Consider the following 27,855-nt stretch of genomic DNA (forward strand, 5'->3'; position numbering starts at 1 on the left):
TAACATGTTAAGTTTTGCAAAAGACTACCTCAGCTCAGTCTGTCAACCCTGGTATGCATTTAAATTCAACTGTGAAAAAGAAAAATCAACAATATATATTGATGTATAGATCAACAATACATCTAGCTATTTTGTATAAGTCTAATAATTTTGTGTTAATTTTAAATGTCTGTAAAAAAACAATTTTCACATATGAATGAACAAAGGATTTTTTTTTACCATTTTCAATGGTTTGAGTGAGCCGATGAATGGATTCACTGCATGCCAAGATTCTGGAGAAGGATATTGACCAGGTTCCACAATGTAAGAATTTCCTTGGTAGAAAGGCTCTTCAAATAGAATCCAACTAAAAAACAAATTTTAACAAGCAAGAGTTACGCCATCGCCTACAAAGTATATCGAATATATAGCGCAAAAATAGACCAACTAGTCCAGGTCAGTGTCAATGCTCCATTTGAGGATCCTCCCACCTTTCTTCATCTAACCTGGTCACAACATGACCCTTTAGTCCCTTCTTCATTATATAGTTATCTAGACTCCCCTTAAATGCATCTATTCACTTCAACCACTCTATATGGCAATGAGAATCAGCCTGTTAATACACTTCTGATTTATTGTACCCCTGCGTTGTGTGCATCAATGTTGTAACCATTTTTTGTACAGTCTCAAGTGTCCTATCACTCAAATAAAATGACATACTAAATGTGGTACAACCAATGCTCAATAATGTGTGGGGATAACTTCACATTTCAATAGACAATAGACAATTGGTGCAGGAGTAGGCCATTCAGCCCTTCGAGCCTGCACTGCCATTCAATATTATCATGGCTGATCATTCCTAATCAGTATCTGCTCCCTGCTTTATCTCCATAACCCTTGATTCCAACATCTTTGAGAGCTCTATCCAACTCTTTCTTAAATGAATCCAGAGACTGGGCCTCCACTGTCCTCTGGGGCAGAGCATTCCACACAGCCACCACTCTCTGGGTGAAGAACTTTCTCTTCATCTCTGTCCTAAATGGTCTACCCTGTATTTTTAAGCTGTATCCTCTGTTTCGGCACTCACCCATCAGCGGAAACATGTTTCCTGCTGCCAGAGTATCCAATCCTTTCATAATCTTATACGTCTCAATCATATCCCCTCTCAGTCTTCTAAACTCAAGGGTATACAAGCCCAGTCGCTTTAGTCTTTCAGTGTAAGGTAATCCCGCCATTCCAGGAATTGACCTCGTGAACCTACGTTGTACTCCCTCAATAGCCAGAATGTCTTTCCTCAAATTTGGCAACCAGAACTGCACACAGTACTCCAGGTGTGGTCTCACCAGGGTCCTGTACAGCTGCAGAAGCACCTCTTTGCTTCTATACTCAATCCCTCTTGTTATGAAGGCCAGCATGCTATTAGCCTTCTTCACTACCTGCTGTACCTGCATGCTTACCTTCATTGACTGGTGTACAAGAACACCCCGATCTCTCTGTACTGCCCCTTTACCTAAATTGATTCCATATAGGTAGTAATCTGCCTTCCTGTTCTTGCCACCAAAGTGGATAACCATACATTTATCCACATTAAACTGCATCTGCCATGCATCTGCCCACTCACCTAACTTGTCCAGGTCACCCTGTAATCTCCTAACATCCTCATCACATTTCACCCTGCCACCCAGCTTTGTATCATCAGCAAATTTGCTAATGTTATTGCTGATACCATCTTCTATATCATTAACATATATTGTAAAAAGCTGTGATCCCAGTACTGATCCCTGCGGTACCCCACTGGTCACTGCCTGACATTCCGAAATGGAGCCGTTTATCACTACCCTTTGTTTCCTATCAGCCAACCAATTTTCAATCCAATCTAGTACTTTACCCCCAATACCATGTGCCCTAAGTTTATTCACTAACCTCCTATGTGGAACTTTATCAAAAGCTTTCTGAAAGTCCAGGTACACTACATCTACTGAATCTCCCTCGTCCATCTTCAGAGTTACATCCTCAGTTCTATTCCTCAGTTTGTCTTTGGTTCTTGTTGACCTTTGTTGTTATTCCCAGTGATTTATGTATCTGGACTCCCAGATATCTATGCATCTCTATCTCATTTAGACTTCAACTTTCTAAATAATGCCACAACATGTCTTATTCTTCTTGCAAAAACAAGTCATTTATTTATCTTGAAAAATATTTTTGAATTATATGCCTATTCTGCAAGTTTGTTAATATGCTTGTGATATGTTGTGGTCCTCCTAATATGGAACATCAATATCACCTTATACTTAGGGTTGTCTATTTGGAAATGTCTTTTTATTTCAAAATCCAAATTTTTAATCTTTAATTCAGTTAATAGGATATTGAATATCTAGGAGTTAAAGTTAACAATGTATTGAGATTTTGAGAATTAATTAGTTATTGCATTAACATCTAAATTATTTTGTGGTGCATTGGTAGTGTCCCTATCTCTGGGCCAGATGGTATGGGTTCAAGTTCTATCTGCCTGGGAGTGCATTGTAAGATGTTTAAGTAGGTTTATTAAAAAAATACTTATTAATGTATGTATAAAGAGCCAGCCAGGAGGAAGTGAGAGTACATTAGAATGGAGAAGCGAAGAAATGTATGAAGAAACTCTTCCAAGGTCTTTGTGCTTGCAGTACACTCCGTGAACTTCTAACACAAATTATAAATGTATGCTGTGGGCACCAGCACCACTTTCTATCTTCTGCCACTCTTCACTGTAACGCTCTTATTACTGGTTGAAGCCAACTAGCTAACCACTCTGCCACTTGTTCTGTGACCCAGCATTCTCTGAACTTACTCACTTGTCGATTATGTCGTCCTTATCAAACTTTTGTTTTTGGAAATTTACCAACACACAAGATCATATACATTTTAATACAATAACTAATTTACTCTAAATAAATTATACACAGCTCTTCTAATAAAAACACTTAAAATACTTTACACTGAAAACAAAGAGAAAATGCTTGAACAACACATAAGATGCTTTGATAGACCACAATTTGATTGCTTTAGTTTTAATGAAATGAGCTCTTGCTGAAACTTAAACAGATAATGCTGCAGATTTTGCTTTAACAATGAAAAAGAAGTTTAAGATAAATTGAATAAAACCAAACTACCTGCAAATTCAAAGATTCATATACACCCAATAAAAGTTTAATCTCCTTAATCCCAAAACAGTCCTACATAAATTGTTAAGAAAAATAACAAGATTTTTATAGACCCAAAACACAACTGACATAGTAGACATAAATGCCAATCATGCAGTACTCACATCAGACACCCTGTCTTTAACACCTCACTAGGTTAAGGTACTAGTGATTTTAATTTATAAACTGGAACTGCAAATAGTTCCTTCCCAGAGTTTACACTGCACCCAAACTTAAACTACTCAGTTTCAAATAGCCTTCTCAGGGTTTTATCCAAACATCTTCGGTCTGGATCGACACTAACTTCTTACTCTTATGTACTAAAAATATATCCTTTCCTCCCTGGGACCGAACCATCTTTATCCATGCTTTTCAGAGGCCTGCTCGAATTTCACAGTAAAGGTCAAAGTAAATTCTCTAAGTTTTAAGTGTTTCTTATAAACTTTAAAAGACACCTCATGATCTTCTAAACCGCAGCTTATTTATATTGTATATCATAGAACCTTACCAATGTACACAAAACCCATTAAGTCTAAAGGCATACCTCAAAATCTGTTTTAAAATAAATTACTATGGCTACAGAAATACTTCAGAATCATACTTCACACATATCTCTCATTAATCCAGAACCTAAAACCCCAAACTTCAAATAAATTATATAAAAAAATACAAATCACAGTTTACAAATATGCCACCAAAGAATATGTGGAGGCCACTTGGCCCTTTGAGCCTGTTCTGCCATTCAATAAGCTCATGCTGATCTGATTTTCGAATTAACTCTACATTCTCTCACATCCCAATAATCTTTATTCCCTTGGTAATCAAGAATCTATCAATCTCTGTCTTAAAAACATTGCAAAATTCTGCAGCTATTGCCTTTGTTGAGGAAGCGATTCCAAACACTCTCAATACTCCAGAGAAAAAATGGTTTGTCATCTCTGTGTCAAATGTGCAATCCCTGATTTTCAAACCATGATCCCTAGTTCTAGATTCTCATATGTGAGGCTACATCCTTGTACATTTCAATTAAGTTGCTTCTGACTCTTCTAAACTGCAGAGCATATCAGAGTCAAGATTAGAGTGATGCTGGAAAAGCACAGCAGGTCAGGCAGCATCCAAGGAGCAGGAAAATTGACATTTCGGGCAGGAGCCCTTCATCAGCAAGGGCTCATGCTCGAAACGTTGATTTTCCGGCTCCTCGGATGCTGCCTGACCTGCTGTGCTTTTCCAGCACCACTCTAATCTTGACTCAAACTCCAGCATCTGCAGTTCTCACTTTTGCCGACAGAGCATATCAGCTTAGCCTGTCTAGCCTTTCCTCAAATGGCAACCCACCCATTCCAGGTATTAGTTTTGCAAATATTTCATTGCATTAACATCATCTATAGGTAGAGTGAACAGTCTGTACAGAGAAGGAGTCTCACTAAAGCCCTGTATAACTGAAGAATAACCGCCCTTTGCAATAAAACTTGACTTTCTATTAGTTTTCCTGGATACTTGCTGTACCTACACACTAATCTTCTGAGATTTGTGCAGTAGGACACCCAGATCTCTCTGCATGTCAGAACTCTCCAACCACTCACCATTTAAATAATATGTTTGTTTTCATTCTGTCAAAATGGACAATTTCACATTTTCCCACATTATATTCCATTTGCCAGATCTTTGCCCACTCACCTAACCATCTATATCTCTTTGTAGGTTCCTTATCTTCTTTTCTCAACTCACTTTCTAAGGAACTTTTGTGTCATTAGCAAATTTAACTACCATACTAGCAGACACTTCATCCAAATAATTCATATAAATGGTGAAGAGTTAAGAACCCTGTGGCACATCACTCGTGACGTTTATTCCTAGTTTGATTCCTGTTAGTCAGTTAAATATCTATCCACGCCAGTATGTTATTCCCTACACCATCATCTTTTATTTTTCATAATAATCTTTGATGCAGCACTTTACTAAAGGCCTTCTGGAAATTTAAGTACAAAACATCCATCAGTTTCCCTTTACCTACAGCAACAAATTACTTCAACAAACTCCAATAAATTAATTAAGCATGACTTCCTATTGACAAAATCATGCTGGCTCTACCTGATTAACTTGAATTTATGCAAATGCCCTGTTAAACATCTTTAAGAACAGCTTCTAACATTTTTGCAAGTCAGGTATTAATCTAACTTGCCTATAGTTTCCTACTTTCTTCCTCCTTCCCTTTTTGAATAAAGGAGTTATATTAGCTATTTTCCAATCTTAAAGAACCTTCCCTGAATCTGATGCAATTTTTGAAAATTTAAATTAATACATCAACTATCTCACTTGTTACTTCTTTTAAGACCTCAGGGTGAAATTCATCAGGAAATGTGGATTTGTCACATCTCAGCTCCAACAATTTATTCAGTATTACTTTCATGGTAATTGTAATTTTCTTCACTTCTTCCCTCCCTTTCCCAACACAGCTCTAGTGAAGGATCATCTAAACACAAAATGTTAGCATGGATACTCCTTGACCCACAGTGATTTTCAACATTTTTTATTTTCAGTGCAGATTCCAGCATCTGCAGTAATTTGCTCTTGCAAAATATCTGTTCAATTCGTCTGCTGTCTCCTTATCCCCCATTAGTAATTCTTCAGATTCATTTTCTACAGGATCAACACCCAGAATGCGACTTGCAGGCTGTTGCATAGGCAAAGGTTCAAAACAATACTCAGTGTGCAGTAACCAAATTTAACGCAGACTGTAGGCACTTTATTTGCACACATAAAATAAGTAATGCTGTTTTTGAAGCCTCCTCTAGAAATTTGGTATCTCTAGCCAAATGAATGCTAGCAGAGTAAAGATGGTGATGCAAAAATTAGTAGACAACCAACTATAAATGCTGTAAGACATGTCGCATCTTACTATAATAGCCTGTCATAATGTGCTTAACTAAGTTATACATTTCTATTGTAAAAGATTAATATATGGCACAGGCACAAGATTGTATAAATGATTGAGTTCACATTGGAAGATAGTTTAGGGGTATAATAAAATTAAAGTGTACTTGCTAACCGAGCCAAAGTTTCCAAGTGCTTTGTCTTAAGTAAATCAAGATCAAAGTCCTAAGATCCTTCATTGAACACTATTCACAGTTATACTACAATGGATTATATATTGAGATAACTGCTATGTGCAGTCAGTTTGATCTCTTTAGCAAAAACCAAGAACAATTGAAACACTCCTCACTGTCAAAGGTGTTTCCTATGATTTTCTGTCAGTTCACTTTAATAAAGAGTTCTAGAATTCATGCCAATGATCTCACAGTGTTTGAGGCTCCCTTTTTAAAAACATTTTACAATTTCCAGATATTTAGCAATCAATTTAAGACAGCTAAAAAATAATTTAACTTTGCAAAATCATTCTTAGGAGTAATCTGGTAATTTAAAATGAAAGATGAAATGTGAATGAAGATTTTATGTTTTATCCATCCATGGGATCTGGGCATCACTGGCAATTCCAGCATTGACAGTTTTAGAGGTGGTAGTGAGCCTCTGCCTTGAAGCAATGCAGCCGGACCATTTCAGTCATGTTGCTGTAAGCCTAAAGTTACATGTAGGCCAGGAGAGGTAGGATGGCAGAAATCTTTTCTGAAAGGTTATTTGTGAACATTTGCAATGGTTTGGTAGTTTCATTGTCAATATTAGTGGTGCCAGAATTTTATTGCAGACTTAATTTGTTCAATAAAATTTAAATTCCCCAAATGTCATGAGGTTCAGCAACACAACAACTGTGCTATCTATCGAAGCATATGGTATAATGCTAATCCATCACTTACAAGTTTGAAACTGTATTGAATGGAGTAAGGGCCAGGTGGATTTCCTAGATTATAAAATCCTTGATTAGAGTTGTTCACCTGGGCAAATCAGGAAGCCCTGGCTTACAAATATAAACAGGGGCCAAACTGAACATTAACAGGTCCAGGCAGTGGGCCGTGAAGGGGGTCGTTATGGCCGATTGCCTGCCCCTCTTCCATGGTTACGTCCATGCCTGGGTGTCCTTCGAGAAGGAGCATGCTGTATTTACCAACACCGTCAAGGTTTTCAGGGAGAGGTGGGCACTGCAGGGAGTGGAGTGTTTTATTTCCCCCATTGACTCTATTTTGATTTAGTCCCTGCCCTCCCCTTTCACTTTTTGATCACGCAGCATTACCCTTTGATGAGAAGGGAGCTGCTCGTCACCAGCCACTCGGATATTTCCTTCTTTCCTGGTGATGGAAAATGAATATTTATGCACTTGTTGTTTTTCCATTGCATTTCGCATCTGCACACACCATGAAAATATAGACAGGAGAGTCATCTCCTCAGTTCGTGCAACTGACTCCGAGCTGGCTGGCCACAAGTAAATAAAGGGTGACGGGGTACCAGCCTCTGTGGAGTTGTTTCACACAGTTAAAATTGCAATTGGAACAAATGATGAAAAAAAATTTAAACAGGAGAGTCAGCAAGGCTCCTTATTCTAGGCAGCTTTGAGCTGGCTGGTCAGAGCCCATGTCTTGTGAATATGTAAATAAAGGGAAACTCAGTGATGGGATATTGGCCTCTGTGCTGTTACTTCATATACATATCTCCATTAAAAACAACTATTTGTCCAGAAGATTTTGGTTGACCTTTTACCTTGAGATCAGGAAGTATTTAGAAAAAGCCAGAAGAATTAATTGGAGAACAAGAAATACTTTTATATAAATAGTAATAGCTTTAATGTTAAAAAATCCTTGCAAAATAAAGAGGCAAAAATGCAATGTAAACATAAATAATAGAAGATATCATTGAATATTTGGTGGTTTTTAAGGGAACAAGTGAGGGTAGTGTAACAAATTTCAACAAAAGTAGTTGTTATTGGAAGAGGAAAAGTATGCGTGAGTAAAGACGCTAGACAAGTTAAGAGGGCTGAAAGAGAGCAATTTATCGCAGTTCCAAAAGAAGTTAGCTGATGTCTAAAACTAGAAAAACATCTAGCTTGCAGAAATTCATAAATACATGAAATATGAAGAACCACGGGAGACTAAGAGAGAAAAAAATACCTTTTGCAAATTTAACTACCATCATATTTAAAATAAGTATACCAGTGTCTGATATGAAGAGAAGTTACTCAAATCTTTCAAGTCAGCCAATTATAAAGTGTGTTTACAGCTAAATGGAAGATAAGGAAATTGATTCTATATACAATAGAAATGTAGCATAAAGAAAGAAGTGTTGCTACACAATTGTCTGACAGTGACTATTACATGCATCCAGGCAAACACGATAAACATTAAATCTTGAAGGAGGAGATTCTCTCTCAAATTATTGAGAAGTGTCATGAAATCAGTCAGCTTGACCAGGAACAAAGTAAATGTTGGACTGAGTTGAGTGTTGAGTTCCAAAGAAGAGTCAGAAGATTCAAAATGTACTGCTAGGGCTTGTAGATTTCTCCAGCACTCCCTGTTTCTATTTCAGATTTCCGGCATATGTCGTATTTTGCCTTTGTAATAGTGTACGGGCTGAAACCTGTTGGCTCTGTGGTATGCTGACTATCAGGATGCATCCAGAATCACTGCACATATTACTTCTTTGCAATGCTTTGATGTACATACGTATCTGCACGTTGGGAAATGGTGTGACTTAAAACCTAGAATCCCTACATTGTGAAACAGGCCATTTGGCCCAAAAAATCCATACTAATCCTCTGAAGAGTAACCCACCCAGACTCACTCCCCAACCTTATTACTCTACATTTACCACTAATTTATGCACCTAACCACAGATCCCTGAACAATATGGGCAATTTAGCATGGCCAATTCACTTAACCGGCACATCTTTGGACTGTGGGAGGAAACCAGGGCATCTGGAGGAAATCCACGCAGACACTGGGAAAATGTGCAAACTCAACACAGATAGTCGCCCGATGCTGGAATCAAACCCAGGTCCCTGGTGCTGTGAGTAAGTAGCGCTAATCACTGAGCCAATTTGCTTAGCCTTAATTTTAGTTGCTGAATCACAAGTATCATTTTCAATTTTTCAGAACTATTTCGAAGTAGCATTTGTCAAACAACCATTTTGTGCTTTAGTGAAACATAAATATGTTGATCACAATTAAGTTCTGAATTAATTTAGTGTGCAGAAGAAGCAACGCTTCAGATAAAATGTTTCTTCTATGAAGTCTACAAACGTGTTACCATAGTGGATAAAATACATCACATGAAACTAAACAAACCTTTAGATTAAAAAAAGGCTGATAACCTACCCCTTAAACTTTCACTTCTGGGTTGGGTGTGCAGAGTCAGGCAATTTCCTGACCTTGCAAACCCAGCTCAGGTGAAGCATCCCTGAGTGACTAGATTTTCATTCACAGGGTGGTGGTGGTGGGGGTGGGGCTGGCGGTGGGACCACAGGAAACATACTGAAGTTGACTCTTCACCTCAGTAACAGCAAGGAGGCAGTGGCAAGAGCTACCAAATGCTGAGGCAGACTCAATTCTTGAACTTTTCCCAGTTGTATAAAAAACAATAAGGTCCTCTGGTCCTCTCCCCCCAAGACCACAGTCCTCACACACTCACCATGCCCAATTCATGCCCCATGTCCTCATCCAAACCAATGATCCCTCATATCTTAGATGTCAACTTACCCTCCTCCATGGTCCCCTATACCTACCATGCCAACCTATGCCAATCCACCTTGTTTTTTGAAGTCACTGCTACACATGGACGACTTCTTAAAAAAAAGACTCATTGATTGAATTAACATGTTCAAATCCCTTATAATGAACATGCTTAATCGTAGATCCAAGTCAAATGCAGCTTATATCTATTTAAATAATTTGAAGCTGTCAATAAAGTTGGAAACTCAAACCCACCTTCAAGAGTGATAATTGTGGAAGGAGCCAAGCACAATAGTCCTATTATCATCATCATCAGTTTAATATCAATAAGTATCAATTGAAATTACATGCACTAATTTTATTTTAACTGCAGGTATGATTATCCCAAAAAATATACAAAACAGGGAATTTAAATGACTTGTTGGTCCAAAAGATCTACAAACTTTATCCATTTTTTTATGCACATTCATGTTCACTCTTTACAACCAAAAAGGGTGCCTGACATGTCCAAAGAAATTTAGTGGGTTTAAGTTGTTTTGTCTAATACATAATGTTTCGGAAATAACAATAATGAAAATTGCTGAATGTGGGCAGCTGTATTTTTAATTGTGTTGCTGCCTATGCGCACCCTGAAAGGACATGTACATCCCATACCCAGTTTCCCATGTCACATGGCATAAATGGTGATGCTAGATATGAGGATAGGTCCTCTAGATTCAGAGCACCAGCACCATTTAGGTTAAGGTGCAAAGCCCTTTGTGAAAATTCTGGCTGTTGTATTCAAAGTAAGACAACAGTGGTAAGCATCATTCCACTTAACCCCTTCTGGCAAAACAGGATGCTCAATCAGAGCACCTCTACTTCGCCTGTTCTTTTTCCTTTTCTTTTTTTCCTCTCTTTTTAGCAGTTCCTGAGCAGTGCAAGGGGAAGGTGCTGCATGAGGGGACGCAAGTCCCAGTACAGTGCGAGAGGAAGTGAGTCCTGGTACAGCATGAGGTGGACAAGTCCCGGTGCAGTGCAAGGGCAAGTGATTCCCAGAGCAGTGCAACCTCCCTTGGTGCAGCTAAGTGCCAGTGCAGAGCAGACTGAAAGCTTGAAGCGAAGCAGGACCGTTGCTGGACTGGGGCTTGGCGCAAGCGGTCAGACCATGTGCTCGCTGAGCTGCTCGATTTGAAATTCTTTACCGGATTGTAATATTAATTCTTTAACTCTATTGTAACTCTCTTACATCTAACTTATGTTTTTAGATACTGTAAGTAATGCTACTACTTTTCCTTTCATCCTGCTTTTGGATCCAAGATTTGGACTTAGGTACATGTATCTAAGATAGTGCCATTAGATACATTGGAAAAACGTTTCACTGCACTCCTGTGCTTCTGTACTTGAGTACACATGACAATAAAGGATATTCTATTCTATTCAGAGGGAAAGAGGTAGAGCCACAAAAACCTATACCTACTTAATGTAGGTTCTAGGGTTGCCTAACCCTAAGAAAATTTGCTTTTATATTGTAATTATAACTCATTTTTCATTCTTGAGATATAGTCAAAATAAGTTGTGATATTCAGTAAATTGTACTAGTTGATGAACAGCAAGATTTTAATATCTTAACTATACTTTACATGCTAGTTATTATCCCTTTAAGGGCAAAACAATGATAGAACTAGTTTCTGGTTTTGTTCAACTTTGCCCTGTAGAAGTACACTGTGTTCTTGAGATTTGCAGATTGCATCTGAAACTGTCTGATGATGGAGAGAATTGTAGTGATGTTAAAGGTGGTGTGTGAGATAACTCTCACAGTTAATGATATGATTGTTGTATCCTAACTTTGTAAAGAGGGTTGCCAAGCTTTAGGAACTTATTAACTTGTAATGGTGCCGTTTTAGTTGAGATTTCAGAACAGTGTCTATGAACTATGTATCATCTTATACTACAGGAGCTTTCAACTACACTAAGCATCAACAGGCTCCTCAAGCCACAGTTTCAGCAGTCATCCACATGCGCATGGTAAACCTATTAAGGCTTCTCAACAATGCCTGACTGAAACCTTTAAAACTATTCTTTCTGACAATGAATTAGAAAATTTGAATTTCTAGCATGAATCACACAAGCATTAACATGCCTTGCTTAATCCATGTACCAAATCACAACAATAGACTTGCAGCCTGACTAATGCTTTGCTTTATAGGTTTGCTACCCAGTTAACAGAGCCAAATTGTGCTTTGTGAATATTGAAACCCAGATCGTGAATTTCAGTTTTCCAGATGCAAATTAAATCATCCAAGTAAAAATGTTTTTTGTTATATATAATTGCAAAATTAATCAAGAATTGTACTCAGTGCAGAAATTTGGCAGACTTTTTTTTCCTGAAGCCATAGGACAAAGGTCATACTACCATTTCTTTCAACACCACAGTTGTGTGACTTCTTGAGCATTACTATTGTTTTCATCAAGTTACAGCCAGCAAAATTACATGAGGACAATTTCAGCTAAATAAGAATCTTCCCCAAATGTTCAAATAGAAGTGCTGTTATTGAATTGACTAATATAATTTTTGCACAGCAAGAATGAGCATTGCATTAACTAATTCATTTCCTCAATTCCTCAAGATCAAGACCTTCTACTTACGTGCCCGAATATACTTCAATAGATAATGTTGGCTCCACAATCCCATATGTTTCTACTTCTTCCATGTCATCGATGTATGTTGTTTTCCTTCCCAGACCATCTGGTTCTGTGCATAAATCTATTTCTGGTAAACCCCACTTCTGCAAAAGATCATAAATGAAATTTTCAAACCATGATATTCTTGGCAATTATTTGGCCTCAAACAAAAAAGCTTTGATATCTCAAAATGCACTTACATCAGTCAAAGCATCCTTTTGTAGGATCCATGTGTACTGCTTTAAAAAATGAAGTACTACTAGAATAAGCTCCACTGTATTTATACTTATTATTTCACTGATCCAAAAAACAGGCCTTTTGATCTCATGCACATTTGTATCTTTTATCACCAACAGTAAATTATGGACAAGATGGTGATGAGCAGAATTCAGCACAACAAAACAGCACATTTAATTGTTTGTGGATTCATATTTCTTCCTTTCATTTGGACTTGAAGCGTGCAATTTCGTGTTTGTGTTTGATTGCTCTTACCTTCCCATCCTCTTTGACATTCACTACCAGCCAAAGCTTAATCAACCAATAAAGTTTCACTTTTTTCAACCAACAGCACCTTCAAACATCAAGAGTAGTGAATTCTCTCAGTCTGTTTTCTCTCCTCCAATCTAGGTAGCATGTAATGCTTATTTTGTCTTGGAGACTAAAGTTCCTGTAACCTTTTAACTTTGTACAATGCACAATGGCCATAATAAATAAATGCTCCAAGTTTTCATAAACTTTCAAAAATACTAAAATTTGACTTACTTCTTGCTACATAGCTACTTTTCACATTGAAGATAGGGAATACATGATTTGTTGCCGTTCCACAATTGTAGGTTTATTTAGCAGTCACAATTTATCAGCATTTATTATAGCTTCCGTATTTCATTTCAATCTTAAATCCAGCCATTCACGGATGACATGGAAACTGGTGAAGTTGTGAATAGTGAGTAAAATTGTCAAAGGAGAGGGCAGGATATAGATCATTCAGATGGTCAGGCAGAGAAACAGCAGATGGAGTTTAGTTCAGCTAAGTGTGAGGTAATGCATTTTTGGAGGTCAAATGCAAGAGGACAGTGTACAGTAAATGGCAGAACCTTTAGGAGCATTGATATACAGAGAGATCTTGGGATACAAGTACATAGCTCTTTGAAAGTGGCAATATTAGTGGATATGGTGGTAAAGAAAGCATAGAGCATATTTGCTTTCATTGATCAGGACATTGGGTAAAAAAGTTGACAAGCTATGTTGCAGCTGTAAAAAAACTTCAGATAAGCCACACTTGAAGTTTAGTTTGCACTTCTGGTCGCCATATTAAGGGAAGATGTGGAGGCTTTGGAAAGGGTGCAAAAGACGTTTGCCAGGATGGAGTGTATCAGCTATAAGGAGAGGTTGAACAAACCTGGATTAATTTGGCAATCACATCATAGACTGAGGGGCGACCTGATAGACGTTTATATATTTATGAGAGGCATGGATAGTCTGAGCCCTTTAGCCAAAATATCAAATACTTGGAGACATAGAGTCATAGAGATGTACAGCATGGAAACTGACCCTTTGGTCCAACCCGTCCATGCCGACCAGATATCCCAACCCAATCTAGTCCCACCTGCCAGAATCTGGCCCATATCCCTCCAAACCCTTCCTATTCATATACACATCCAAATGCCTCTTAAATGTTGCAATTGTGCCAGGTCCTTAGGTTTAACATGAGAGGAGAAAACTTAAAGGAATTTATGAGGCACGTTTTTTTTTACACAGAGAATGGTAGATGCCTGGAAGGCATGACAGGGGTCATGGTAGAAGCAGATACAATAGCCATGTTTAACAAGTATTTAGACAGACACATGAATAGTCAGAAAATAGAGGAAACAAACCAGGTGCAAGCAGATGGGATTAGTCTAGAGTGGAATCATGCTCGGCACCGACTTGGGTCAAAGGATCTGTTCCTGTGCTGTCCTCTACTATGTTCTCTGGATACTTCCTTTCTTGATATTATTTTTTATGTTTTAAACCCTGGTTAAGACTCCTTCCTTGCTGGCTAACATTTTTTCAATTGCTTTTGTTTTCCATAATTTCCCAGAAGGTATTAACGGTTGACTATATTGCTGTGGATCTGAAGATACATATAAGCAGGAGAGGTAACCAGACAGCCACTTACTATAATCAACAGTTGTTAAGTAGTCACCATGAGGTTAATTTTTCATTCCAGTTTTTTTACTGAATTCAAATTTCACCATCTGCTATGGTGGAATTTGAATGCGTGTCCTCACAACATTAGTCTGAGATTCTGGATTGCTGGTCCTGGGTCATTATCAAGAAAATACCACCTACCCAATGGACTGCCCCAATCCCCAACTAGAATGTGCTCTTTATTGCATTAGGAACTAAATCATAAATTTTAATATCTAACAATGCACAATCGTTAAAAATAAGTTCATTTTCTTTGTGTGTATGGCTTTTTACCTTGGGATAGCAACTTAGATTAGCACAACCGAGTCGTCACCAAACATTCCAAAATAACTATTTTACCTTGGATATTAGCAGAATATCAGGAGTTGAAAAAAATTTACTCTAATGGGCAGCATGGTGGCTGAGTGGTTAGGACTGCTGCCTCACAGGACCCGGGTTCGATAGCAGTCTTGGGCGACTGTGTTGAGTTTGCACATTCTCCCCAGTGTCTGTGTGGGTTTCCTTTGGGTGCTCCGGTTTCCTCCCACAATCCAAAGATGTGCAGGTCAGGTGAATTGGCCATGCTAAATTGCCCATAGGGTTAGGTGCATTATTCAGGGGTAAATATTGGGTAGGGGAATGGGTCTGGGTGGGTTACTCTTCAGAAGGTCGGTGTGGACATGTTGGATGGAAGGGCCTGTTTCCACATTGTAGGGAATCTAATCTAATCTATTTTTTTAAAATTACCTTGGACTACTAATGGACTCCGTCTTGAGATCTAGACACTCATACAGGAGGATACCCATACTTGTGGATGATCCACAAGCTTGAGTTTGCATAATGAGGTTACTTTTTCTTAATTTCAAAAATATACTTCATTCATTAAAAAAAACTGTGTATATACATTGTCACAAATGCAATTCGGTTCTGCACCATAGCATATCAAGCAAACAAACATTTGAGTTTGACTCTATCCTAGCAAACCAAAGGTATCTCTTATACATACAAGACTTGAAGTTACTGATATACCCTATTTTTACACTAAGCCACTGGAAAAGTTCTTTCTGATTCTCTTACTTCCTCCTTCTCATAGTCTCTTTCCAGTGGAATTAACCAATGGACAAAGGTAGCTTCTTGTCCAAAAACAGCAGGTAGTTTGGTAAAAGGAAGATTGTTGAAACATGAACAAAGATAAAAAGCATAATATTCAAAAAGAAAGCATGTTCAACCTCCTGACATCTTAATGAAAATTCAGAAGTCTTTCAGATGGATGACAAATCAAATCTAATATGTGGGTCAATAACCAGCTACTTCATGTTTAAAAATTTAAGAACCACATTTACCTTGACTATTCTTCTTAAAGAACCAATCGAACATTCATTAGGGGTAGATGTTAATGTATCATCACATGCATCTTCAGCCAACTCCTTTCCCCAAATATCTGTAAGATTTAAGAAACCTTCTTCCAATGCAATTTTATCACCTTCAAAGTTAGGCTTTTGATAAAGGATCCAACTGTTGGGAAAAATTTAAAACATGCTTTCAACATAATGAATGCCATTCAGACAATATTCATGAAATTCTTCCTCACTTGAACAATTCTATTTAGATTTTAGTGCACATTATTTACTTCCCAGTCTGGTTAATTGAGGAATACTCAGAAGATTAAGGGAATGAACCTTCGACAGTCAATAGTCATAATGGGATAGCTAATAGGGAGATGGGAGCCCACTGGAAGCTGCAAAAGACTTTGGACTGCTTCCTGTAAGGACTGCAATTCTTCAGAAAGCATGCTGTAACAAATACATGAAGCATTTGGTCATGGATTTGATAAGACACGTACAAGGATTCTAGAGCACACTACAGGTTAGTAAATCCCAGGACAGAGAAAGGGGCATTAAGCTTGCTGCTGGAATAGAACAATGTGGACCACCAGAAAGGAGTCTTACAGGAAGATACAATGCACATGTGGAGGTGCAGGCTTTGCATGAATGAAACTTAAACGTCACAAACATAGGACAAACAGCATCTCAGTGTGAACCAAAACGGAACATGGGACAACTATCCCAGAGATGACTGATCAGTTTAGTGATTTTCCAGTCCTCTGGGACCCTTCCCGATTCCAGTGATTCCTGAAAGATCACCACTAATGTCTCCACTATCTCTTCAGCTATCGCCTTCAGAACTCTGAGATGTAGTCCATCTGACTCAGGTTATTTATCCACCTTCAGACCTTTCAGTTTTTCTCACACCTTCTCCTTGATGAAGGCCACTAGACTCACCTTTAAATCCCAGCTTTGTGGGGAACATACAGCTGCCCTCGACCTCTAGCTAGTAGAAGTCTTGTGTTTGAAAGATGCCATGGGAGGAGCTTTGGTGAGTTACTACAATAAATAATAAATAATATTGCCACCACTATGCATCAGTGATGAAGGGAGTGAATATTGAAGGTATATTAAACAAGTGAGCCACTTTGCCCTGAATGATTATGCTGAGCAACTGTTGATTTATAGAACAACTCTTGAATCCTTTCATCACTTCGCTGTTATCAAGAGTAGGTTGTTAGGGTAATAATTATTGAGGTTGGTTTATCCTATATTTTGGGGACAGGACATTCCTAGGCAATCTTCCACATTGTCTAGTAGATCAATATGTTCATATATTTTGTGAATTTTAAACTGGTTCTGTACATACAAACATGCAGTAGTCACTGTGAAATGAATTTTATACTAAAATTATCAATGTTATGAAACTGCACTATAAACGTTTCCAGCTTCAAATAATCCCTTCTGGATTTTTTTAAAACACTCCAGTCAGGAGCTAATACAAACCTCCTTACTCTGAGGTATCCTACTTTTTAACAAATCTAAACTATCTTTTCCCTTTCTTAGGAACTTTGAACATCTTTCTTCATGATGTGAGAAGAACCCTTCAGAATTGTCCAAACTGAAACTGAAACTATCCAAAACTGTGCATGTTTTCCATAATCAAAAGTAACAAATCAATCCTTGACCTTCCAAATAGGATCCTAATGCACAACTGTTTACCTTGTTCATTGGTAAAGTTTTCTGAAAGTAAACAAAGTCTATTACAATGCAAAAGTCTTTCTCTCACGAGGTTTTTTTAAAAAATTACCATAGTCACAGAAATACGTAAAAGTTAACTATTCAACCCCTCCAGACACACTGAAAATCCACATACTAATTATTCAAATTCCAAAATCCAAAAAAGAACATTAAAAACTTCACATCACACACCTCGAACTAAATCTACAGATAGTACTCTCCAAATGCAACAGAGCAGATTTACTTTCATGTCTTAGCAAGCACAATCTACAGACCTAGCCCAAAACGTGAATTCCAAGCATATAATACTGAATTAAATCAAAGTCACAAATTGCTATGCATTTAAACCAATTCTGTTAATATCAAATAACTGGTCTCTTCAAAGTTTTAATCTGTCATTTCTCTTTCCAAGTATTAACTGACCAGGAATGTGTTTCAAGCTTTTCTTGAATACTTCAAATTTTAGCTGTTTAATTAATATGAATGACAAACCAGTTCTTATTCACATCCTAAATGAACTTGAGTATGTTATTTATTTCACAGTAATTAGCATTTGACATTACAGATTTTTTTTCCTATCTTCTTAACACAATGCATTCTTGAATTGTGTTACAATTAAGATTAATGCCATGTGAAGTTAGTGTCTTAGAATAATAAGCATCAATAACAACCTGCAAAGTATAACATCCCTAACATCCCTAAAATCCCCCAATGAATAACTCACCAGCCTCTTACTACCCGAATGGAAATTTCAGAGGGGAGCTGCCAAGAGGTAGCATCTTCAACATCATGGAAGACTTCAATAGCTTCTCCATCTACACTGCGCTGATTATAGATGACAATCTGTAAAATAGAAATTATTTAAAAATCCAACTTTGTGCTTCATTAACAAATTGTATCACTGAACATTGGCACATGATCCTTACCTTTCCGGGTCTAGAATTTAACGACAACTCTTTTCTTCCAGGTATCTAATGAAAAAATTAAAATCCACTTAATTTTCATTGTATTTGATAACATTTTTCAACCACACTATATGCTCATTAGACACTCTGCACAAATCAATGTCCTAAGTAAATTTCTGGATTTTTCTATGTTGAGTAAAATTAGCACAATCCCAGAGGGCTCAACAGAGAGAGTTGACTGGTGGTGAGGTTAACCTGAAAGCCTCCACGCTGCAAAGAAGGAATGAGGTCGAGCAGGCAGGAGTTTCAAGATAATCTCAGTCAATGCAGAAATTGAACCTGGATTGTTGGTATCACTCCACATCACAAATCAGCCATCCAGCCAAATGAGCTATTCAAAACCTCATGTTGAGTATGGAACAAGTGGTAATGAATTGAACAATATATGGGCAAGATTTAATGTGACCTGTCATGACAGAAAACATGATGGCCAGGCCCATGTGATTGTGGAAGGGATCTCATATCAGTCTCTCATTGGTGGGTAAAGCTCTTCTGATCAAGTCGGAGGGCATAAGGGCCTGATGAGAGATTTTTAGCTGTCATGAGCAGGATTTCATTCGGGCTCATTAATAAGGAAATTGGCATCTATAATCGCAGAGCCCACTGCAATTCAATGGTAGGTCAGAGACAAAATGGAAGCTACAAGGAGCACACTCAACCACAGAAGAGCACCCACTAAAACACCATTGTTTTCACGAGCAGCCACTCCGGGGCAAGGGGCAGGTCGGTAGAGGTGTTGCCTTACTATCACCCATCCTGTGTTCAATCAACCTGGAATTGGTCAGAAGTTAGCCATGGAAAGTCAACCCCTCCAATTTCTGCTCCTCCCCCTCTCCCATGTCCTGAACTCATTGATAGACATTCAATTTCATTGACCTTTAGCCTGTACTCTCCCACTGATCCTGCATCTCAATTGGCTGCATGACCACCAGTAGCAACCATTCACGGTGATACATGTGGCAGCAAGGAGTTGCCGGTCTCGGAGTGGTCTTCAGTCCTCGAGATGGCCCAAAGGCCATTTGATTGTATCTGGCACCTCATCAAATGGACAGGACCGCCCTGCCGGTTCTCTAATGAAAGTGCAAGGTCCCTGTCAGCCCAACAAAATCCTAGCTTTCTTGTGATACTTTAAAAAAGGGGTTTTTTGTATAAAGCCCATCATATCTCTGAGAAACATTCTAAAACATTTTCCACTGATGAGTCATTTTGAAGTGCTTTCATTGAGGAAATGAAGGAAGTACTGTATCCCCACTTTCCAAAATAACAAGGTTCCATAAATAGCAATGAAATGACCAGTTCAACTAGTTTTTATGCTGATGGTGAGGGACATACATTAGGCAAGACATCAGGAGAATTTACCACTCTTTATCATTCTGAACAATGCAGATTGGCATTGCAGTGAAAATACAGCGGAACACTCCCCGAGAAATTGCTCAATTGTTCAACCCCTTCTCCTGTCTTTATTCGACTTACCCGCCCTTTGTTGCAGCTGATTATCTGTGTATGTGAATGTGATATTATGTTTTTTTAAAAGAGGATGTAGGTAATAAAGCTCTTTCTTTCAGTTAAGAAAACATTGTACTTAATTGCCTGCTTCATTTTTATCCAGTTAACTTTGTTTTAATTGACAACCATCTGATGAAGAAGCAGAGTTTCAAAAGCTAGTGTTTCCAAAGAAACCTGTTGGACTATAACCTGGTGTTGTGCGATTTTTAATTTTGTCCATTCCAATCCAACACCGGCTCCTCTAAATCATGTTTTAATTAAAGTTTGATCATTGTGTTAAAGGAAAATAATATAAATGTCGTTCTGACTGAGGTGTTTAAAGAGGAGCAAATCAGCCCCCCTCACCTGGTGACAATGCAGTCTAATACTGACCCAGCTGAATTTGCAATAAGAAACACTCAATGGATAGAGTGATAGTTGAGTGAGAATTTATGCAATTTCAGCATGTAATGTTAAGTGCCCTCCAGAGATTTAATTTCTTCTAAGAAGGAAGACAAATCTATAAATACCTTGTAATACACCATACCTCAAGGTACTCCAAAGCAGTGCAGAATACTTACATTTTAATAACATTCAGTACAAGTATGGTTTAACTTAATATATAATCCATTTTAATTGATAAGTTAATTCATACACAAATAACGCTCACAATGGTCTATCTGCCCCACCCCCTTTCTTTGGTTTTATAAAGCTATGTGAACTTAAGATCAAACTTTTTATAGATTTCTTTGTTAAAGACAAGTAACTTGAGCTGTTGCAATTTCATTTTACCGTTTTTTAACATTTTGAAAAATATTATAGTGCTGAAATTATAAAACCTATTTTATAATTGACACTAAAAATCATTCAGAAAAAGAAACCGCCTTTGGTGATTACGAATAGGTCATATCAATAAAGTTAAACTTCCGTAATAAGTTAGTTTGAAATTATGGTGCCAAATGACAACCAAAATGAACTTACCCCAACTTCTGGAAGATTAGACAATACTGACTTGGGAGTGAACAGATCTGTACCAAATATATTTGAGGCATTTTGATTGCCATCTATCGTGCTTGATCCTTGTAATGCAAGTGTACTGTCAATTGTACATGTGTTTGTAAAATCTGAATTATTTTCCAAGAAATTTTGTTTCAAGTCAAGGATACTTAATCCATTTTCTGTTTGTTGTTCTGACTCAGTAGGTTTCTTTTCTATCTCAGAAAGGTTAGATTTCAAATAGTTTTCCATAAAGCTTGGCAACTGGGTTTCAGGAAAAGTTGAATTTGACGAATCAAATTGAAATTCTTGAATAACATTATTTTTTGATAACGATGGTGTGAGATCAGCAGATTCTAACACATGTTCAGTTAATGGCTTGCAATTTTGAGCAGTTACCTCATCAATCTCTAAACGTGATCTTTTACTGCTTGATTCAGAAGCAAGATCATTTTCTGCCTTTTGCTGTTTTGGTAAACTCAAACGTGAGCTTTTATTTGCAAGAGATTTAAAAAGCAAGCTCTGTTCTGCAGATACACGTTTGACTACTTTGGACTTTGTTTCAATTTGGTGCATTTTGAAGAGAGAGGAAGGTGGATCACTTTTATGTTTATTTTTCATTAAGCCAAATTTGAATGAACTTGGATCAAACTTTTTCTCCTTTTTTGGTGATATATGGTCTTCTTGGATTGGTGGCATGGCAAATGGTGGCAGTGAAGGCACTTTAGGAACTCGTTGCCTCTTTTGAGGCAATTGAATGGGATTGCCATATTTCCGAATTGTTTCTGTAAAGCTATCCATATCAGAAGAGCTGTCTAAGCTATTTTCTTCACTGAATGAAAAATTAAATCCTCTTTCCTCTTCAGATTTGGAGGTTGCTTGCTCTACTGATGATGCAAAGCCATTTGCTGATGCAGTCAGGTCTACATTTGTTTCGACATTTGCTTTAGTGTTCCACATATCTTCAACTATAGAAGGCGTCTGAACAATAACCTCCTGGGGTTGTGATTCTTCTACATTCTGGACAGACAGAGAAGATTCATTTGTTGCTGCACCTAGCTGAGAATGTTTTTCAATGAAGTTTGCTGATTGGGCATCTTCTGCTCTGGATAGGTTTCCTGCTGATGCCTCTACATTTGAAGATGATACTGCTCTCCTTGGTTCCATCTCTTTATGCTGCACTTTAGGTGTGCTTGATAATATAGGTAGACCAAAATTATTTATTGCAGTCTCTGAACTAGGCTTTTGCTCAATTATAGAAGAACTCTTACTCATTCTGGACCCAGCGCTCTCAGCTGTTTCTCGGCTCTGGGTCAAGACTTCCTCTCTTATTTCAAAGTTTCTATTGTCCAATACAGATGTGTGTTGCTCTACAGGCAGGGAAATCACTCCTGTTGTTGCAGTGGAACCAGTGTTTGTGTCATTAGCATTACTTTCTGTGACAACAATCCTCACTTCAGATGCTATGGGAGAGGTCGCTAAATAACCAACTTCTATGTCTTTTATTTTGCTCTCTCCATCTTGCATACCGACCATCCTTTTTTGCATAGGTGGGATGAAGTCATCACTGGTCAAAGTATTCAATTCATTCAAATTTTTTGCAGACACTTTGTTATTAACTTCAGCTTCTGGTGATATTGTCGCTTTTAGTGCACTGTCATTACTTTGTAGTAAAGGCGTGTTCTGTTGTAAAGTTAGGTCAGTCTCCACTTTTGCTTCATTTGAACCCAACTCGATGTTACTTTTTATATTTGAAGGGATGTCTGTCTTAATTTCATGCGATGCATTCTTTTTAAGTGTTTGTTCAGGCTGAGGAAGCACACTCTGTGTTTTGGAATCTTTATTTTGCAACAATGGCAAAATATTCTGAACAATCTCACTCTTTATTGCCCCTGAGTCAGATGTCATTTTGCCATTACTCTTTGCAGACACTTCTTTCTCAACATCAACCATAGTTTCAGATATTTGTGTGCTTTCAAGTGAAGTTACATCATTTATCCCTCCAGATTGAGGTTTTGGTGGAATTTGTTGTGTAGTTTCAACTATTATATCACCTGCTGTATACTTTTGGACCACATTCATGTCTTTGATATCAGGCACCGGAGTTGAAGATGTTTGAACTTTATGTGGTGGCATTGTGTTAATGTCATGTTTGTTTACCATGGGTGGGCTTTGCTGAACTGGCTGGACATGCTCACTTTTTGCCTTGCCTTGGATGGTCTTTTGCTCATTAATGCGCTGCGTGGGGGAAACACTCTCAATTTCAGATTCTATGGTTTCATAAATCAGCACATTTAATGGTAACAAAGTCTTTACTTTGACTTCTCTACTTTGCAATTCAGCTCCAGTCAATGGTACGGATAGGGCAGTGTCACGGGTGGAGGCAATAAGGTCAGCCGTGTGTTCTTCTGCACCTTGTTTGGGGGCATCAACTTTTTGTGAACATAGTCCAGAAGTAAGCCTATCCATAGAAAATGATTGATCATTCATACCAGGGTTTGCACACGATTTTGAAGAGACCACTCCAGGTGAGCCACTTTCATCAGCTCTATCGGTTTGTGCATTGGGAACCATTTCTAAAAGTCTCTTTTCAATAGGAGCACTTGTGGTATTCATTTCTTTGTTTCCATGGTATTCTGTAGATTTGTGCTTTGTGTCACTATCATTCATACAGATTTCCTTTGATATTTTACCTGCTTTCTGCCTCACCTCTACATGGAGACCATCAGATGCTTCAGAATATTTAGGAGGCTGTGACTTATTTTTGCCAATATTAGTTGCACTGTCATCTGTTTCTTTGTCAGATTTATTGTTCAGTTGTATCTTTAGGCTACCAACATATTTTTTGCTCTCAGTTGAAGCTAAAGGCAGATCCTTGGTGGCAAGAAAGTCGACTTGGTGGTGACTTGTAGCTTTCTGTTTCTTAGGAAGAGTAATTCGAATGGTTTCTTCCTCCTCTGTTCTAGTTTCAGTGCAGGCTCCTTGTTGGTTAATAGTGTTCAAATTGCCAGATTTATCTTCTTTTCCAGTTGCCGGACTGTGAAAGCAAACAAACAGTGTGTAAGTTGCGCAAAGAAAGGCAAACAATTTTGTCTCATATTTTAGCAACTAACCTGCACAGATTCACTAGACTCATCATCAGATAGTGAATCAATTTCCTTGAACTTAACAGGGAGGGAACCATAAACATTGGTACATTTTCATCCAGCATTTAAAAACCCAATTGTCCCACTGGCATTTCATTTAATTTTGTTTAAGATACTCAATTAGATTTCAATAATGGGACCATCCTAGAGTGAGTCAGTTACACAAGAGAAGTAGCATGTGGGATCTGCCTAAATCCCAGGAAACAGGCTGAAAACACAAATTACAGATGATTTTTTTCCTTTTAAATGAAACGATGTACATATCTAAAAGTTGATCATTTTCTGCATGATTAAACAGATATTCAAGGGAGGTCAGACAGAAGTGGAAAAGAGCAGGGACCGAGTGTCAAACAGAACTCTGTTTAACAAATCTAATATTGATGTGGTTCTAATAAGCATAAAGATCTAAATTCTATATCAGAAAGTCCTGCAGTCTATGCAAGGAGAATGATCACAACAAATTGGCATTTTTGAAAAATCTAAAATTAAAGCATGTGAAGACCGCAGCAATTGATGTAGTCAGAGAGGATAATTGTATCACATCTCGAGTTCTGCAAGAGGGTCAGTACTATATTTACCACCCACAGTTAGTACAGTAAGCCTATTCAACAACAGTCCAGTCAAGTATTAAAAAAGGCCAAGAGTGAGGACTCAGGACAGGAGGTGTTGAGCAGAGAACGCATAGCCATACTGATGGGCTACCACTTGTGAGCAGATAGCAACTGAAGCTAGGCCAGACGACCCATTAGCAAAAATGTTGCAGAAATATGAATTGTTGCTGGGGATAGTTGGCTTGTCAGCAGAGAAGTGAAATGATCTCACAGGAATTGAGGTTTAATTGTGGAATAACTGTACAGAGGCCAGTATCGCATCACCAAGTCATCCTTTATTTACATGAGCGAATACATGGATTCTGACCAGCTAACTCAGTGCTGGTCCCTATGGTGAGGAGACTCTTTGAGACTCCTGTTTTTTTAAATTTTATTAAACAATTCACAGTTTACAAAACAATTAAGATTAATAGCTGTGTACAAAGAAACAGCAATTTTACAAGGGAGAAGAATGGCAAAGCCAAGCCCCAAACCCTGACATTCAACCAGTTTTCAGGGAAATAAGGACAAACCTCAAATTCCAGTTTCAATCATTACTAACTGTAACAAAGACATTTGTACATATACGGCAGTCCACTTACATAAGAAACAGTGCATACAATCCAGGCCCCCAGAAAACCTAGCAAGCACCACCCCACCCCATCCCTCCCACCTTCCGGCCACTCTAAGGCAGTCAGCCACCTATGCGCCTCCCGGCTCTCGGTCCACCCTGACACACCTTTTGACCACCTCTAGGACAGCCCACCCCGCTACTCGCCCAGGGTGACAGCGCTAAGGACGGCCTACCCGCCTTCCAGCTCTCTGTCTGGCCCTTCGTACCATTGGGCTCTCATCCACCCGATGCCCCATGTGGCCCTTGGACTGCCCTGACACACTTTCTGGCCACCTTAACGACAACCCGTCCCCTTCCCCAGGGACGACAGCGTGCAGGGCAGCCCATAGGGCTTTCGGATCTCAGCCTGCCCCTACACGCCTTCTGACACACCTTCCGACCACCTCTAGGACAGTCCGTCCCGATCACCCCTTCTCGGGACGACAGCGCGCAGAACCTACCCACCTTCCGGCTCTCGAGGCGACTGGCATCAGGGTGGCCTACCCACCCTCTGGCTTTCAGGACAGCCTACCCACCTTCAGGTTCACAGGGTGGCCTACCCACCCTCCAGCTCTCAGGGTGACAGCCTTCAGGATGACTTATGAGCCTTGCAACTGACAGTAAGGCCTGCCAGACCCATGGACACACAAGATAGTGTGGGTGATAATCCCAACAAACAACATGACAGAGTCAATTATCAACAAACAGAGTCCTTTCTGGTACACAAAGATTCCATTACCACAAACAGTTTTCTTCAAAATGTAGAGTCCATTCCCAGGAACAGAGTCCACTCCAGTATACAAAGTGCATTGCCGGAAATGGAGTCCACTCCAAACCGCAAAGTCCATTGCTAAAACAGAGTCCACAACTAATCGCAGAGTCCACTCCTGAAGGCAGCAAATGTGCACCCCACAGCACACACCGTTGTTCAATCTCCACCACTCATAGGAATACAGTACGTTGTAAAGGTGCAGTTAACTCACAGGGGTTTAGGCAAGGTCTTCTCCCAAAATCCAGTATACAGCAAGTACTCACCTCCCAGCACACGCACAGGTGTTCAGTCTTTACAGAGGCCTAGTGCAAGGGTCAGGCCTACCCACATGAACAGTTCATCTGATAAGATGCATTTCTTCACAAGGGCTCAGTCCAAACACCAACAAACAGTGAAGACACAAAAAAACAAAGAAAACTAGAGTGCAAGGGCTAAGCACTACCACAAAATCAACATTGTCCTTCTCTCAAAGTAAAAAAGAGTAACATTCATGCTGTAACCAGCCAATGAAACAACAATCCCCTAATGAGAACTTAGTTACATCTGAAACACAATATGTGCATCAGGAGTTTATAAATCAGTCCTCACTAAAGGGATAACAGTTAACAAACTGGCTAAATAATTAAGCCAGTTGAGGAATCAGGGTTCCTTGCCAGAAAAAAGCAGAAACCAACTGCAACAGTAACACACTGACTGTGACCCAGCCAGCACAGAGTCAGTCCCCTAAACTGAGGAGATTCTGAATTTCCTGTTTCTGTCTGTCAGCCAGGGCTCCCTGATTGGCCCAGGTTAACAACCCCAATCAGGGATCTCAGTCAACGAGGTCCATCTGGCCGACTTCGTTCCAATCACCACAAATTGGTTTTGAAGTTGAGAAGCAGCAGTCTTTGGTTGAGATTCCATGACATTGGGATATTTTGAAACGTGACTGATAGATAGCTTAGTGGAGAAGTTAGGAGTTATTAATTAGTAGAAGAATCTGTAATGGAAATTATAGACATATGACATGGTAATTACAGGTGTATCCTTGACAAGCTTTTGGAAAAAGTTATGAAAGAACCAACTGAGTTCGAAACAGTCTGAAGAAATTAGCTTATGGTGCACATTTGTGTGCTTAAAGGCTGGATATGGAAAATAAGGTGCTGATAGAATTAGTAAAAGAAGTTCAAGGGTACAAATATTTGCCAACAGGAAAGTAATGTCCTGCATAATGCATAACACAACACAAGGACTGGACTGTCGGCAGACCCAACTCACAACTGGACAAACTGGATACTGATTTTTAGATGGATGAGAAAATGATTTCTCCCCTGATTTAGCTAAAATCAAACATGTGAAGTAGAAAACATTGAACAGACTGCAGGAGCGGTGTGTCCTATCCCAGGACATTAATGATATAGAAGATGGTATTAGTAATAACATTAGCAATTTGCTGATGATACTAAGCTGGGTGGCAGAGTGAAATGTAAGGAGGATGTTAGGAGATTACAGGGTGACCTGGACAGGTTAGGTGAGTGGTCAGATGCATGGCAGATGCAGTTTAATGTAGATATATGTATGGTTATCCACTTTGGTGGCAAGAACAGGAAGGCAGATTACTACCTAAATGTAGTGAAGT

At 38.7% G+C, this 27,855-nt stretch overlaps 1 protein-coding gene across 3 annotated transcripts in view; it reads right to left on the reverse strand.

Moving 5' to 3' along the window:
* The window catches only part of crybg1a (crystallin beta-gamma domain containing 1a), a 226,341-nt gene that overhangs the window by 52,812 nt on the left and 145,674 nt on the right, over nt 1-27,855 (reverse strand). For all 3 annotated transcript variants that reach the window (XM_060849434.1, XM_060849426.1, XM_060849442.1), the window contains 6 exons: nt 21,102-24,153; nt 18,597-18,641; nt 18,395-18,513; nt 15,949-16,120; nt 12,401-12,540; nt 220-346 (listed from right to left, as the gene is read on the reverse strand). In XM_060849434.1, coding sequence (XP_060705417.1) covers nt 220-346; nt 12,401-12,540; nt 15,949-16,120; nt 18,395-18,513; nt 18,597-18,641; nt 21,102-24,153 — 3,655 coding nt within the window. The remainder of the gene's footprint in view (nt 1-219; nt 347-12,400; nt 12,541-15,948; nt 16,121-18,394; nt 18,514-18,596; nt 18,642-21,101; nt 24,154-27,855) is intronic.

Source organism: Hemiscyllium ocellatum, chromosome 3 (genome assembly GCF_020745735.1).
Source record: "Hemiscyllium ocellatum isolate sHemOce1 chromosome 3, sHemOce1.pat.X.cur, whole genome shotgun sequence".
Lineage (NCBI taxonomy): Eukaryota > Metazoa > Chordata > Chondrichthyes > Orectolobiformes > Hemiscylliidae > Hemiscyllium > Hemiscyllium ocellatum.